Source organism: Rhinatrema bivittatum, chromosome 6, assembly GCF_901001135.1.
Source record: "Rhinatrema bivittatum chromosome 6, aRhiBiv1.1, whole genome shotgun sequence".
Lineage (NCBI taxonomy): Eukaryota > Metazoa > Chordata > Amphibia > Gymnophiona > Rhinatrematidae > Rhinatrema > Rhinatrema bivittatum.
Window position 1 is genome coordinate 29,214,624 of NC_042620.1, and position 17,012 is coordinate 29,231,635.

The 17,012-nt window shown below is 40.0% G+C and overlaps 1 protein-coding gene across 21 annotated transcripts in view; it reads right to left on the minus strand.

Annotated features, from left to right (window-relative positions):
- CLASP1 (cytoplasmic linker associated protein 1) overlaps window positions 1-17,012 on the minus strand; it is a 637,864-nt gene that overhangs the window by 26,421 nt on the left and 594,431 nt on the right. For all 21 annotated transcript variants that reach the window (XM_029605186.1, XM_029605182.1, XM_029605181.1 and 18 more), the window contains one exon: window positions 13,765-13,971. In XM_029605186.1, the coding sequence (XP_029461046.1) occupies window positions 13,765-13,971 (207 nt within the window). The remainder of the gene's footprint in view (window positions 1-13,764; window positions 13,972-17,012) is intronic.

The following is a 17,012-nucleotide window of genomic DNA, read 5'->3' on the forward strand; positions in this document are numbered from 1 at the left end:
AGCAATTAAACAGAAGAAAAACCTTTCAATTTAACAATATATAGTGCATCCAGTAGAATACTATCTTTGAGTAACTAATCTATTCTGGAGAACTCGCTCAAGTTGATCAGGATCATATAAAATAAATTTATCATTCCCAATTTAACATGACATTTGCAGGGAAATCTCAGGAGGAAGCTGGGAGCTCATGTAAGGACTCGTTGCCTTTTCTGCAGATACAACTTGCACTGGGACTGAGTAGCTTCGGACACTTCTAGAAATATAGCCAACGTTTTGCCCAATAAAGACCTCTCCTTCAACCTAAAGAACATTTTTAAGGTCCAATCCTCAGATTTTTGCACAGAACAATGTAGCACTAGGTACAGCTTCCTCATGAGCTTGATAACCAGAAGCAGAAATATACGAACTCTACCCTGGTACTCTACCCTGGTACAACAGAGCCAGCAGAAGAGTCAGAAACAAAACCCTCTGAGCCTTTTGATGGAAGATAAAACACTAAGGAGTAGACTTTAAAAGATACGTGCGCCGATTTTATAACTTGCGTGCCCAATTTTAATATAGGTGCACCTGTGTAGGCGGGTGCTAACACGCGTGTGCAGGGGGGAGGGGGATTTTTTTTTAAACGTATGTGCGGTAACACGATCGGGCCTGTGCTCATTTCCCTCCCAGTCCGCTCCAATTAAAGAGCGGACTGGGAGGGAACTTCCCTATCTACTCTGCCTCCTTTTTCCCCTCTCCTCCCCAACCCCAAAAATCCCTCTTACCATTTTTTTTGTTTTCTAACTTATTTCCCAGGGACAGGGCCTAATGGCTACTATCCTGGTCAGCCTCTGCCCTGCCCCTTTTAAGGAGCTCAGCACTTCCGTACGTACTGGGGGATACACCTGTGGCCAGGCCGTTTTTAAAATACGTGCATGTCACCCAGTTTTTACATGCGCCGGGCTTTTAAAATTTGGACTTAAAGTGTAGAAGGAATATCTTCAGGGAGACTCTTTAATCACTCAAGGTAAAATTTCTTTAACATTCCAACAGGGGAAAAAAAAAACATTTCCCCTATTGAAATGTACATTAATTTAGAAGAATTAAGAAAATGTAAATTAAACCTCCTCAACTTTTCTCCCTTTTTTCAATTTTATGGTAAAAAATCTCATTGTCCCATTGTCCCTTATGAAAACCAGTAAAGAATTCTGAAGTGTAGTAATTTGAGATTCCATATTCCCTATTCTCCTTCCATATTACTGGAGCATATGGGAATGATTATCAAACTGTGTATACAGTTGATCGAAAGAAGCCATTGTTCTAACCATCCTATATGTGAGAGATTACTCCAAGGTCACTATAGCATTCCATAAGGTCCTCTAGAGTTATGAGAGATGGTTTAGTAGAGGTAGAAACAAGAGATGACATTCTTTATACTCCAGGTACTTCCACCACAAGGGAGGACCAGCAACCAACAATTTGAACAGGACCCAATTCGGGAAGCAGTATCTACAACCATATCTAGTATCTGATTGCCTCCCTCCAAAACTATATGCCTCTCACTTCCCAAAGGCCTGGTGTCAGGGCTGGGAGAGCTAGACAAGTTAGGAGAAACAAAGGATCCTCCAGTCTCTCCAGTCCCAGAGACACAAATTGGTTGAAAGAAAGAGAAAACTTGCCTGGGAAGGAGAGTTTGGAACATCCACTGGAGTAGGGAAGGCACAGATTTATTTATTTATTTATTTAAAATTTTTATATACCGGCATTCATGATACAATCACATCATGCTGGTTTACAGATAGCTCCTTTCCTCTTTTTTCCCCATCATGAAGCAAAATTGGGTCAGGCAGAGGAAACGGCTACTAGGAGTATGATGATTTGGCACGCTGGCGGCTGTGTACCACAGGCTCGCTGATTTTAAAGAGTGGAGGGCGCCCATACATGATGTCAAGGGCTTCGCCAGGACTTGCCCCACGAAATTATTCCAGCGAGTACTGTCTCCCACAGGCACTCTGACACCAGTTCAGGCTCCTCCCATTGTATTTCAATACAACAAACCTTCTGTGATAGTAGTGTGCAACTGCTGTGAAACATGGTAATATTACTGGGCATGGGATCCTCATATAGACCAAAAGCATGGAGGGCTAATATGTTATTTAAATGGACTATTTCTGGACAGTGCTCTACACATTTGTAGTGAGTCAAGTCCTATGCCAATGGCTCTACTTGTTGTTCACAAGCCATAGTATGGATGTGGCAAAATGGAGATCTTTGTGCCTGCTGAGATTTCTTATTTTGCACTGAGACCTTATGGCTTCCTTAGTCAGGCCTCCTGTCCTTTGCAATCCTTGAACTGACAGGCAGGTAGAAGCCTAACTCCAAGGTGCTTTGCAGTTTCTGTCAGCTAGGGCTAAACAGGTTAACATATGTACCCCTAAAGTGGGGCTCAAAACGCAGACTTCCTCACGTTTCACAAGATGGTGTAATGTTCCAACATTCTACAATGTTCAAGCTTCAAGATTATCCAGTGTGACCTAGCTCAGAAGGCATTTGATAACATAAGAGACTCTCCAGGAAACTAAGTCAGGGAATAGGAGGTGAGGTCTCACTGTGGATAGGTAACTAACTGGGTAGGACTAAATGATCAGTTTTCCCAATGGAAAGAGGTAAGTAGTGGAGTGCCTCAAGGATCTGTATTGGGACTAGAGCTGCTTAACTTATTCATTAAGGATATGGAGAAGGCAGCAATGAGTGAGGCGATCAAATTGGTAGATGACAAAATTATCCGAGTACTTAAATCACAAGAAGATAAACTGCAGAAGGATCTTGCCAGACTCGAGAACTGGGCATCTAAATGGCAAATGAAATTTAATGCAGTGAAGCGCAAAGTGATGCATATAGGGAAAAATAATCCTAACTATAGCTACACAATGCTGGGTTCCATATTAGCAGTCACCAAGGAAAAGGATCTTAGTGTCTTTGTGGACAATACATCGAAATCCTCTCTTTAAAGCTTATGTTATACAAAGAAATTTGAAAACATTACAAGCCAGGCTGATATTTTATGCCTTTTGCATACTTAATAAAAAGCGCAACATACCTCCATATGTGAAATCCAACTACCTCCACTTTAAATTTTCAGAGCCAAATTTAAAAAGTCAGCATCTTGCATTGGAGGACACATATGAACATAAGATTTGCCATACTGGGTCAGACCAAAGGTCCATCAATCCCAATATCCTGTTTCCAAAAGTGGCCAATCTAGGTCACATGTACCTGGCAGGATCCCAAGGGGTAGATAGATTCCAAGCTGCTTATCTCAGGGATAAGCAGTGGATTTCCCTCAAGACCACCTTAATAATGGTTTATGGATTTTTCCTCCAGGAACTCTGTTGCAACATTTCATAGTTCTTGGGTGAAAGTATATATTTCTGTCCATAGTATTTAGTGCAAAAAGAGGACTTTGTTTTCCCTTTGTGACATCAGATTTGATGAATAATCTTGGAAAACAAGCTTTTACATTTCACACAATTCAATTCCCTCCCCCTAAAAAAAACAAACCAAACAACCCAGGTATTCTTAATTAAAAGCAAAGTAAACACTAAAATGACAAACGTTTGTGCAATGGGAGTTCTGAAATATTCCCTGGCTGTAACAAATCATCATCTTTGTAAATCTGCAACAGCATCTTGGGAGTTCCATGTGTAAAGTTAACCACTCTTAAAGGAATTGTAGTAGGTCCAAAGTCTAACTCATTCTGGGAATACAATCTGTTTCTCAAATGATTCTTCTAGCCATAAAGTGATTTAGACAATCAACTCTCAAACACTGAAAGCTTATAAGCAGTATTACTATACATGGGCAAAACCACCAATATTATTTGCTAATTATTTGAATCTACATGTTCAGAATACAAAAATAAAAATAAGAATCACAAGACTATGCACACTCACCCCCATTCATAATCTTACAGAATCTAAGGCAAACCAATCAGAAATTACTACCATTGTGGAGTATAACAGAAAGTTAACAGCGATGGGGCCACGTGGCAACACTGATCATAACATGATCAAATTTAAACTAATAACTGGAAGGGGGACAATAAGTAAATCTGCAGCTCTAACACTAAACTTTCAAAAGGATAACTTTGATAAAATGAGGAAAATAGTTAGAAAAAAACTGAAAGGTGCAGCTGCAAAGGTTAAAAGTGTTCAACAGGCATGGACATTGTTTAAAAAAACAATCCTAGAGGCGCAGTCCATATGTATTCCACACATTAAGAAAGGTAGAAGGAGGGCAAAACGATTACCGTCATGGTTAAAAGGTGAGGTCAAAGAGGCTATTTTAGCCAAAAAACATCCTTCAAAAATTGGAAGAAGGATCCATCTGAAGAAAATAGGATAAAACATAAGCATTGTCAAGTTAAGTGTAAAACATTGATAAGACAAGCGAAGAGAGAATTTGAATTGAAGTTGGCCATAGAGGCAAAAAACTCATAATAAAAACTTTTTCAAATATATCCGAAGCAAGAAACCTGTGAGGGAGTCGGTTGGACCATTAGATGACCGAGGGGATAAAGGGGCTCTTAGGGAAGATAAGGCCATTGCAGAAAAACTAAATTAATTCTTTGCTTCCGTGTTTACTAATGAGGATGTTGGGGAGATACCAATTCCGGAGATCGTTTTCAGGGGTGATGAGTCAGACGAACTGAATGAAATCACTGTGAACCTGGAAGATATAGTAGACCAAATTGACAAACTAAAGAGTAGCAAATCACCTGGACTGGATAGTATGCATCCTAGGATACTGAAGGAACTAAAAAATGAAATTTCTGATCTATTAGTTAAAATTTGTAACCTATCATTAAAATCATCCATTGTACCTGAAGACTGGAGGGTGGTTAATGTAACCCCAATATTTAAAAAAGGCTCCAGGGGCAATCCGGGTAACTAGACTAGTGAGCCTGACTTCAGTGCCGGGAAAAATAGTGGAAACTATTCTCAAGATCAAAATCGTAGAGCATAAAGAAAAACATGGTTTAATGGAACACAGTCAACATGGCTCAAACCTCTCCTCCATTTCCAGGATTTCAGGACCGTGCTCCAAACCACACTCTTTTCCAAAACAGATTACTGCAACGCTCTCCTTCTCGGACTCCCTTTCTCCTCCATCAAACCATTACAGATGCTCCAGAATTCGGCAGCCAGAATCCTAACCAACACCAACAGAGGTTCGCACATCACTCCCATACTACGGAACCTTCACTGGCTGCCAATAAAATATAGAATAATGCACAAGGCCCTCACCACAATTCATAAAACCATATACAATCAGCAACAACAAGACCTCCAGATTCCTCTCAAATTATATTCATCCTCAAGACCTATAAGAGAAGCGTACAAAGGTACCCTGCAAGTTCCCCCAACAAAAGTCACGCGACTATCATCCACCAAAGAACGAGCATTCTCTACAGCGGGTCCAACTATCTGGAACAATATGCCCACTGACCTCAGACTAGAACCTTGCCTTCGAACTTTCCGAAAAAAACTTAAGACCTGGCTCTTCCTCCAGGCCTTCCCCTAACTTTCTAAGCCATTAATTGTCAACCGGACAGGACTCTGCTTTACCGGCTAATGCCCCGCCATGTTTAGACATTATAATTAAGCCGCCGTTTCTTTTGTTTCATTGCCTTTTCTAGTTCTCTTCAGTTACACTGTCCTTTACCTCTGACTAGCCTAGCCTCCAAGTTATCTACCCTTGTTATATGTAACTGTCGCTTCTAGTGAATTGTTCTTGTTTAAGTTATACCCTTTGTTACATGTAAACCGATATGATATGAAATTTTTCATGAAGGTAGGTATAGAAAAGTGTTAAATAAAAAATAAAAAAAACCATGGATTTACCCAAGGGAAGTCTTGCCTAACAAATCTGCTTTATTTTTTTGAAGGGGTTAATAAACATGTGGATAAAGGTGAACCAGTAGATGTAGTGTATTTGGATTTTCAGAAGGTGTTTGACAAAGTCCCTCATGAGAGGCTTTTAAGAAAACTAAAAAGTCATGGGATAGGAGGCGATGTCCTTTCGTGGATTACAAACTGGTTAAAAGACAGGAAACAGAGTAGGATTAAATGGTCAATTTTCTCAGTGGAAAAGGGTAAACAGTGGAGTGCCTCAGGGATCTGTACTTGGACCAGTGCTTTATATATATATATATATAAATAAACGATCTTGTAAGGAATACGATGAGTGAGGTTATCAAATTTGTGGATGATACAAAATTATTCAGAGTAGTTAGATCACAAGCGGATTATGATACATTACAGGACGACCTTGCAAGACAAAGATTGGGCATCCAAATTGGCAGATGAATCTTAATGTGGACAAGTGCAAGGTGTTGCATATAGGGAAAAATAACCCTTGCTGTAGTTACATGATGTTAGGTTCCATATTAGGAGCTACCACCCAGGAAAAAGATCTAGGCATCATATTGGATAATACTTTAAAATTGCTCCATGGTGAGACCGCACCTGGAATACTGTGTACAATTCTGGTCGCCGCATTTCAAAAAAGATATAGTTGCGATGGAGAAGGTACAGAGAAGGGCAACCATAATGATAAAGGGGATGGAACAGCTTCCCTATGAGGAAAGGCTGAAGAGGTTAGGGCTGTTCAGCTTGGAGTAGAGACGGCTGAGGGGGAATAAGATAGAGGTCTTTAAAATCATGAGAGGTCTTGAATGAGTAGATGTGAATTGGTTATTTACACTTTCAAATAATAGAAGGACTAGGGGGCATTCCATGAAGTTAGCAAGTAGCACATTTAAGACTAATCGGAGAAAATTCTTTTTCACTCAACGCACAATAAAGCTCTGGAATTTGTTGCCAGAGGATGTGGTTAGTGCAATTAGTGTAGCTGGGTTCAAAAAAGGTTTGGATAAGTTCTTAGAGGAGAAGTCCATTAATGGCTATTAATCAAGTTTACTTAGGGAATAGCCACTGCTATTAATTGCATCAGTAGCATGGGATCTTCTTAGTTTTTGGGTAACTGTCAGGTTCTTGTGGCCTGGTTTGGCCTCTGTTGGAAACAGGATGCTGGGCTTGATGGACCCTTGGTCTGACCCAGCAGAGCAATTTCTTATGTTCTTATGTCGTATTTCGGAGGATAAACATTTATACATTTCTTCCCATGCAGCGACAGCCTTTTAACAATTTCCTTTGCGTGTATTTCACATTTAAACACTAACATCCAACCTACTAATTTTTGAAACCATATCAGAGACATGTTTATTTGGTTTTATGCACCATTGCAATATACATAATTTTGCTAATAAAGCTGCTACATTAACACATTTTTCCTGTCCTTTAGATAAATAGCCCATAGTATAGAGCCTAAGAATAGAAAAGGGGAGTTTAACATGCGTCACTTTTTCCACACGCTTTAACCCAACCTCCCAAAAAGGGCAGGACAAAGAACAAAACTATGAAGCAAAGTGCCTCTCTGAATATAACATTTCACACACATCTCCAAAGCAACAATTTCATTTTAAACAATCTTACTATATCAATATATGACCTATGCAATATTTAATATTGCAGCTCCTGCAGCTTTGAGTCTATACAAGTTTTAAAGGCCTCAACCATAGTTTCCGCTGTTACAGATTTTCCCAAAAGATTGGTTCAAGACTCCGCAAGTGACGAGCACGACTCCGAAGAGTCCTTATGGAATCTAAGATTATACCAATAAGATAATGTATGATGATGATGATGATGTTTTGTCAGACCAAGAATGTGTGTCAAAGAATCTTTTTAAAACATCTCCAGGGTATGGGAACAAATAAGAGACACATGCCTAGCTTGTAAAACGGCAAAAAATATGCAGATTTGATAAGTTGCCCTGTACTGCTGTTTCAGTTGCTCAAAAGAATTTGATTGCTGTCCTTTACAATAAAGATGTGAAATCTTCCCAATGCCTTTCTGCCTTCATTCCTTGAAAATCGTATAAAACTTGGCAAGGACTTAGGGTTTCCAATAAAGATTAGAGGTTCAGTATAATATGGGTTTATGCCCCACCATTTACAAGAGAACCTCCAAGCCATCAGTACTGGTCAGATTAAGATGCAAGACCTCACCAATCTTGAGATTTGATTATTTTTGGTATGCAATATATTTAGTGCTGATGGAGGAGCTACAATATCATACACAAGCTACATTATAAAAATAAAAGTTTGGCATTTTTCGCCCTCCATACTTTTTTAATCTCATGAGAGCTGAATAGCTTACTTACCGCTAGTGGTTTTTCCTCTCCAAATGAAATGTATCATTAGCGTACACAACTTAGTAATATCTGCTTTAGTTAACCAACAAAGCAGCATTTGTAATTTACTTAAAAGCTTGGGCAAAAGTGACATTTTAAGGAGTGCACTTCTCTGAAATAGAGGAAAAGGAAGCTCTGTCTATATTGAGAGTTGATCCTGAATATTCCCTATGATTTTACTAATATTAATCTCATATAGTTGAGACAAATCTTGGGCTATATAAACTCCCAAGTACTTACAACGACCACTAGGTCATAGAATTGCAAAGGTACCCAACCCAGTTCACGTGGGTATTTACCATTATCGGCATAGCTTCTGATTTAGTGGAGTTTATTTTTAGTCCAGCAAAACTCTCAAATTGGATAAAAAAGTCCAAAGTTTTTATTAACATATCTCTGGGATTCCTGATAAACAACATATCTGCAGAAAGTTTATACTCCCATTTACCAAGTTGAAAGCCCTGAATCTCGGGGGTGTCTTATTTTGATAACTAAAGGTCAAACTCCTATATGTACAATAACAGTGCTAAGTGACATCTCTGCCAAGTCCCACCATATAGTCCATTTATTAGTATGCTCGCGGTTGATGCCAGTTTACAGTTGGCATTTTCAGTGTGTCAGCTGGGTATCCTTGGGTATATCACATTGTGAGGTCACAGAAGGTATCATCTATACCAGCATCAGGTTTCAAGACATGGACACAGCTGCAAGCGAGGTTTTGCTGTCATGGGCTGTGGTGGGGTTGCCAAGTCCAAAGGTTCATAGCAAGTACTGTTTTAGAAGCTGGTCTGACAAGGAATACAAAATGACCGATCTATCTGTGTCTACATTGCTTGGGTTGGGAGAGCTGAGATGAGTGGCCTGTCAGTCTTTGGCTTTGATGGCTAGGACTGGCCTGTTCACCACCCAAAGAATTATATTGCATACTCTTAAAAGTGGATACTGATCTTTTGCGGACCAGGAAATCATTGTAATGCAGACGTTTACCCTGTAATAGATGATCCAACTACAGGACAATGCAAGAGCAAGGCTTGTCCTTAACAGCAACATGGTTGTAACCTGTATGGAGTGACAGTTGCTACCCTTAACAGAAGGCATGGGGGTAATCTGCACAGAGAGGCAGTTACTACCCTTAACAGAAGGCATGGGAGTAATCTGCACAGAGCAGCAGTTACTACCCTTAACAGAAGGCATGGGAGTAATCTGCACAGAGCAGCAGTTGCTACCCTTAACAGAAGGCATGGGAGTAATCTGCACAGAGCAGCAGTTGCTACCCTTAACAGAAGGCATGGGAGTAATCTGCACAGAGCAGCAGTTGCTACCCTTAACAGAAGGCATGGGAGTAATCTGCACAGAGCAGCAGTTACTACCCTTAACAGAAGGCATGGGAGTAATCTGCACAGAGCAGCAGTTACTACCCTTAACAGAAGGCATGGGAGTAATCTGCACAGAGCGGCAGTTACTACCATTAACAGAAGGCACGGGAGTAATCTACACAGAACGGCAGTTAATACCAAATGAAGCTTCCTGGGCTGACTGGATGCACCATTTGGTCCTTTTCTGCCATCACAATTATATTATTTTTATATGTATACAAAATGTATCCAATTAAGAAAATAGGAAGATAATATATTTCCATATCAAATGCTTTTTCAACATTTAAACAATCAATCTGTTCTTATTATGCGCATCGTCTGACCAAAGTGCTCCTATAAGTTTACAAACATTGGTAACTCCACTTCTTCTTTTAACAAATCCTGTCTGATCAGTCTGCTAGTTTTGGTACAACTACACTTTACCTATTTGCTAACATCGAAGCCACAATTTTAATGTCAACATTTATTAGCAAGATAGAACAGAATGAACCTGGTCTGGAAAGATCTTTTCCTGGCTTTGGAAAAAGTGTTATTAATGTGTTTAATGTTATTAAAAGTGTTATTTGAGTCCGAAGAAAAACTGCCTTGTAATAAACATGCATTAGACATTTGTAAGAGTGGCTCTGATATTTCATCTTTCAATATTCATAGAATTCAGACCCACAACCGGCAGTCCTGATGCTTTTGCCAACTTTAAATTATGAATGTCTAAGGTAAATCTCAGTCACAGTAATTTTCTTTCCCAATCCCTGTTTCTGAAGAGGTATGACCTGAGGACATGGAAGATCCTGAAAAACTGAGATCTTTATCATACTCCATGAAAGCTTGGGTGATAGCTTCAGCGGAAGTTAATTTACCGCAGTTATCTTTCATATATAGTATATGATACCTGGGCTTAACATTTTTAACCAGATGGCTATAGCATCGTACTTGATTTATTTCCATATCGTTGCCTTTGGAATTACAAAATAGATTGTACTTCTCTCTGGAATAACAAATGATTTAAAGACTTCTTAATGTTATCACTAAGAGTATTTCTATTAGTCCTTTTGAATAGCTTTAGTTGGGCATGGAAATTTAGAATTTCCACCTAATTTTTTATATATGGTCTATGTAAGCAATAATTTTGTCCCGCAATACCACCTTCCCAGCATTCCAAAGAGTTTCAGCTGTTAACATCCTCTGTTGTATTTCAGTTTTAAATATTCACAGAATCCTTTATTATGATATAGGGACGGATGTAATCTCCATTCAAATGCTTTGGTTTGTAATCCTTGTAGGGCAAGAGTAGCTGAAACAGGTGCATGATCTGATATTATTACTCTAATATCTGTTGATTGGACTTTGAAACATAATTCCATTGAAATCAGCAAAGAATCTGTCCAAGAATAGCTACTATGCACATTAGAATAATAAATGAAACCTTTCTCGGTGGGATGCAACGTGCGTCATACATCTACTAATTGTATTTCTTGTAAAAGAAAATAATTTGCTTCCGTGCGCTTTATAGTTTTGTATGATCTAGATCAGTGATGGCGAACTCCAGTCCTCGAGTGCCACAAACAGGCCAGGTTTTCAGGATATCCACAATGAATATGCATGAGAGAGATTTGCATGCACTGCCTCCATTATATGCAAATCTCTCTCATGCATATTCGTTGTGGATATCCTGAAAACCTGGCCTGTTTGTGGTACTCGAGGACTGGAGTTCGCCATCACTGATCTAGATGATTTAGCTTCTCTATCTGCATCAATTACCAGATTAAAATCTCTGCCAATTAATTTATGTTGAAAAAATTGACTTAACTACATCACTAATTTAACAAATAATAGGTTAGAACCGTATACACCACAAAAAAACTAATTTTTAACAAGCTGCCATATCACTGAGTATAAGATATCCTCCTTTTTTATTTACTATTTTGTTTTCCATTTTTACTTCTGATTTCTGGACAAGCATCCTTTCCATGCAGTGTTGCAATTGTTTGTGCTAGGTTCACAATAGATTTTCCTTGCAATGTGCTTCTGTCCAAGATTCACAGGCAGGAATTTCTGCACACACGGTGATAACAGATGCCTGCAGTGAGACACGTTACCGTATTTGCCTCGAATCCATATAAATCTTCTCAATACTATGGGAACAATATCGTCCATTTGAAGCACAGAGACGTGCTCTGCTGACAGCATCATCTTGTCTGGTTCAGAATTGTATTGCTTTTCTTTATCTTTTCCAGGGAATTTAGATGCCAGCAGTGCTGCCTGGACAAAGTGATATTACAATGATGCTCCAGAAATGCCCCCAGTGCCACTTCTTTGTAGCTGGCTAAATTTTGTCTGGGTAACTCCTAAAGTTATCCGGACAAAACCTTCGAATATTGACCTCAGCACTGATATGCAGAATGTGTATAACACAAAGATTTTCTTTAATACCCCATACACTAAAATAATAAGGCCTGTAAGTCGCAGAGCAGCCTTACGTAGCTAGCATGAATGTCTCATTTTTACGAAGTGGCCCACTGCTTCAGAGACATTTTAACAAATAAAGCAAAAGATGGGGCTGGTGAGCATCAATCTCTTTTCAGATTTTTTTTTTTTTTTTTTTTTTACTAGCGTATTCTCTGTGCTGCTGCTTGTAGAAGATGAAGAGTGAGGCAGAATTGACCCCACTGCAAGACAAGGCACGTCTCCAGAAGTATCCTTGGAAAATCCCTCTATAGGGCAATTCTACCCTATGCTTCTGGGCATCACTTTTCTTTACTGTTTAAGGGAAAAGAAGGTCTTGACTGGGAAAAGATATGCTTTCAAATATTATTTTACTAACAAAACCACATGATGCACCTGTACACTTCTTATCAATTTTCTGGTGAGAGAGGAGATTTGCAAAATGTATTTCACAAATTTCCAGCAAATGGAAGAGAGGCAGGTCCTGGAAGAGATATGTGCATTACTCTGGCCGTTCCCCGGGCATCTAAAATCTTTCCACTACCAGGCATTTTTTGAAACGTGAAGGGCATCTATTCACTGGAAGAAGTCGTTATTTTAAAAAACTCTTTTTTTTTTCCATATAAAAGTACTCCCTTCCCTGCCTCAGCTGCATAGGGTGGAATTAATATTTGCTGTAATTGTGTTTCCCATATGTTTTACCATTTGAATATCAGATCCAAGCAATTATTTCTTGGCTAGGCTTCCTGTTAAGAGAAAAGCTGAATTGCTGCTCGCTGGGTAATTACAGTACTTCCCAAAACATGCTGATCTTTGTGATATGTATCCCGCAGTATATAAGTTAGGAGAAGAAACTTCATGGTACGGAGAGAGCAAAAACAGATCAGGTTGATCCAATCCTTCCTTAGTGATTTAGGGCTAAATTCTCACCCTTTCTGTAATCCAGGGTAACAAGAAAAATGTACACAATATACTTCCTTGCTTTTTATAAAGGCAAATATACTTTGCACTGTGAGTTACAGATCAATTTATTTTATATTGAATCAAGTGAGACTTTTTAACATCCTCGTATTAAACACTCATTTGGAATTTACTTTGAGGGCAACATTCAGAAAAGTGGTGAACAGATAACTTATTCAGTTAAAGATAGCCAGATAACTTGTCTCAGAGATTCAGCAGGACAAGTCTCCTGCTAAGTATACTCTCCTAAAGCTATACAGCTAACTTTCAAACCTAATCAGCTGTGTTTGAATATAGCCACTTAGGTTTGAAAGTTATCTGGGTACATGCACCTTGATAACTTTAAACAGACTTTCACCATGGACAGATTTATTCGGCTAAGCACGCCCTACCCATGGAATGGCTCTTTTTAAACCCAAATACGTTTTAGCTGGGTAATAACTTATCCAGCTAAAACTTATCCGAATAGCGAGGGGGACATACTTAAACCCCCTGGTTTGTCTGGCTAAACAATTCTGTCTGGCTCAGCACTTTGAGATCTTTAGAGGAAGTACTTTTATGTCTGCTGTGAATGCACTAAAATATGTATGTTACAAAGTATGCATCACTTAGTCCATTTGCGTTGAAGCGATTAACAAATTTCAATAAAGATAAAGATAACTATTTTGAATATTAGCCTCTTTATTGACTGTACCTGTAATAATCCAGGGATGATATCCGGAAGGAGCTGATGTAAGGATTCCTTAGAAATCCTCTCAATAACTTTAGTCTGCATTTTGATAGCAGCTAGGTTAATAGGGTAGTCGGCAGTTTGAATGATTGGGCACAGTACTTTGATGCACTGTTCAGGATGTATGGAACTGGCCAAAGTGGAGGCTGCTTCCTCAGCTGCTCTAACAACCTGGAAAACAGAGGAAAAAAAAAATAAAGATTTACAGTGAGGAATTATGCAAGTACTGCTTAATCCATGGCTCTCTGGCAATGAGCGATGTGTAACAAAGAAACCTTGGGTTTCCATCCTGGTTTGTATTACGAGTTAAGCTTTCCGTTCAAATCTGGGCCTGGGTGGTATCAAACAACTGCCATTACTTAAATGATGTGGCCCGGTGGTCTCAGTTTGGCTCCTAAGAGATAGGCATCAAAGGAGCGTATAAAGTCACATGAGAAAGGTAACCATTCTTAGAGGTGGGCACAGAAAGCGTGGGAAGCAAGCACCAAAGTTGCTCACACCTGTTCTTCCTTTGCAGATAAATGGAAAGCTTCACTAACAAACAATTTTAATATGATGCCAATCGATGTCCTAGTACAGAATAAGCAACTGTTCTGATAAGCTCAAAATGCAGTCATCAGGAATGCACAATGGGGACCAGAAAAAAGTCAGAAGCAAAGAAGCATGGATTAATACTTAACTCTTATAGTAATTGTACATGTGCAGTGAAGTCCAAAGTGTAAGAATGGAAATCTGGCACACAGGGAGACAGTGTTCGGTAAGGGAAACATCTTAACTGAAATGACGCCCAAGAATGAATTATTATTGGGAACAGATTGCTCTCGTACTGCAGGAATGGATGATTCTTGGCACGCAGAGGGACAGAATTTCCCAACGTTAAATTATATTGCAGTTTACCATGAGGAACACCCATCCAACTAAGGAGTTCATCCAAAGCAGGGAGAGATTTTTCTACTGTGTTTGTGCTCATTTCGTGTTTGTTATGCAACTAACATATCAAAGATGAACAAGTTTTCCTGCCATTACCTTGAAAAACTATGAATGGGTATGTAACAGGAAAAGGGTGCAGACCGGGACACTCACTGTATCAGTTACTGAAATGAAAGCTGTGTCAAGAAAAACTACTACTGATTAGATAATATATATATATATATTAAAGGATACCCAGAGCTGGCGTGACCTGATTTGCTACCCCAGGTGAGCATCCGCCGTGCCGTGTTCCCCCCATCCAGGGGTGGCAGTCACAGAGTGCAAAAGCCTCTGAGCCAGTGCACGATCACAAACCCCGGAGTGGTACTGTCTCACCTATGGGTTTCCTTACTGGGGGTGCAGTCACTGAAGGACTTGTGTGTCTCTCGCTCTGACTGATGCAACCATTTCCAGGCAGGCCGGGAAAAGGCGAGATCGATTCATGGTGGAGAGGCAGAGCTGCTATTTTCCCGTGAGAAAGAATTTTGAGGCCCTAGTTTGTGAGATAATTAAAAAAAACAAACCCAGAATACTTCTTTCTCCTCTCCATGCTTACTTTGTCTTCCTCTCCCCTCACTACATTTTTCCCTCCTTGCCACCCTATTTTCCTCTCCTGCTTGTTTCTTCTCCTCCTCCTCTTCCTTAAGGATGATTTAATACCCTCCTTTCCAGCCCTGCACAGGTAACAGCTCTTTCTTTCTCAAGCCCTCCCCTTCCCCACATCAAAGCCTGACCAGTCTGCCACCTCCCTATCTCCGCTCAAAAGTCCTGATCCACTACTGTCCCCTCCCCATTGCCCAAAAGCTCTGATTCACTGTTACTTTCTCCCTCACTTCCCAAGAAGCCTTGATCTGCTCATCAGAGACATTTATACTTGAAGAAGAGAACTGTGAGGTGCATATTTGAGGTGCATATTCAAAGGTGTTTGTCCAGCTAAGTTAGGATTTAGCCAGAAAAACCCCAGGGTTTGAAATTATAGGCTGTTTGACCACCCCGACTTACCTGGCTATGTTGTTAGCCAATTAGAAACATGGCCTCAGAGCAGTCCTAAAGTTTGCAGGATACATCTATCCAGCTAACTTCAGAAAGCCAGGTATATTCAGCAGTGCACCTGTGCCAAATATCCTGTATAAATTAGCTGGATAAGTTTATTCTGCTAACTCAGCTGGGTGTCCTGTGCTGAATATGAACCTCTACATGATATCAAAAGCTCAAATACAATACTTTGGATAATTCTTATGAGATCCAATAAAAGCCACTGCAGAGAATCCAGTTTTACACCAGGAGCCAGACAACTACTAGATCGCTGCATTGCATATTCAAATCACTAAACAAAATAAAATGCTTTTTTTTCTACTTTTCATTGCTTTTCCCCCTAATTGCACTGATTGTAGTCTCTTTTTTCTCATTTTCTCATCTATCTTCTCCTAAGACTCCTTTTCCAGTGACTCCTTTCCATTTTACTTTTCTTCTGTCTTCATAACATCTTCCTCAATTTCAGTCCAATACTGATCTTTTCCTTCTCTGCCTTTAAATCTCTTCCTTATACCACCATCTCTTCACACTTGGATCTCATCCAACCTCTCTCTCTCACTCTTCTTTCTTTCTCACTTCTCATCTTCAAGCTCTCCCGGTCCCAACACGTCATCTCTCCAACTCTCCCTCACTGAACTGCTCCTCTCACCAATCTCCTGCTATCTGCTTCCCTTCACCCCCAACAGCCACTCCTTACCTGGCTCACGCACCACCCAACTATCACTTCTTACATTTGCTCCATGTCAACCACTTTATTTCACTTGTCTGATGCTTTTACCCTATCATCCCAATTCTAACTCTCAACCTCCAATTTACTCTCATGTTCTCCCCCATCACCCTCTCTCTGATTCTTACTCCTACTCACGCTCTTGCATGCTCTTCTCCTACCCCCAATATCTTTTCTGGCTTTCTCTCTTATACACATGCTCACACATACCCATCACTCATCTGTAGCTCTCTCTCTAAAACCCCTCTCACTCATCACCACCGCTGGCACAGTCTCAGCACATACTCCTCCCTCTCCAGTTCTGACACCATCTCTAGTTGTCTTTAGTCTATTCCCCCTCATTTTCTTTCACAGTCCATCCCCCCCACCACTACTGTTGCACCCACTTGACTCCTAGCTCTCTTGTATTCCCTCGACTATCTCACTCCCCCCCTCTTCTCCCGACTCCCCAGCTCTTACACATTCCATCTTCCCCTGAACC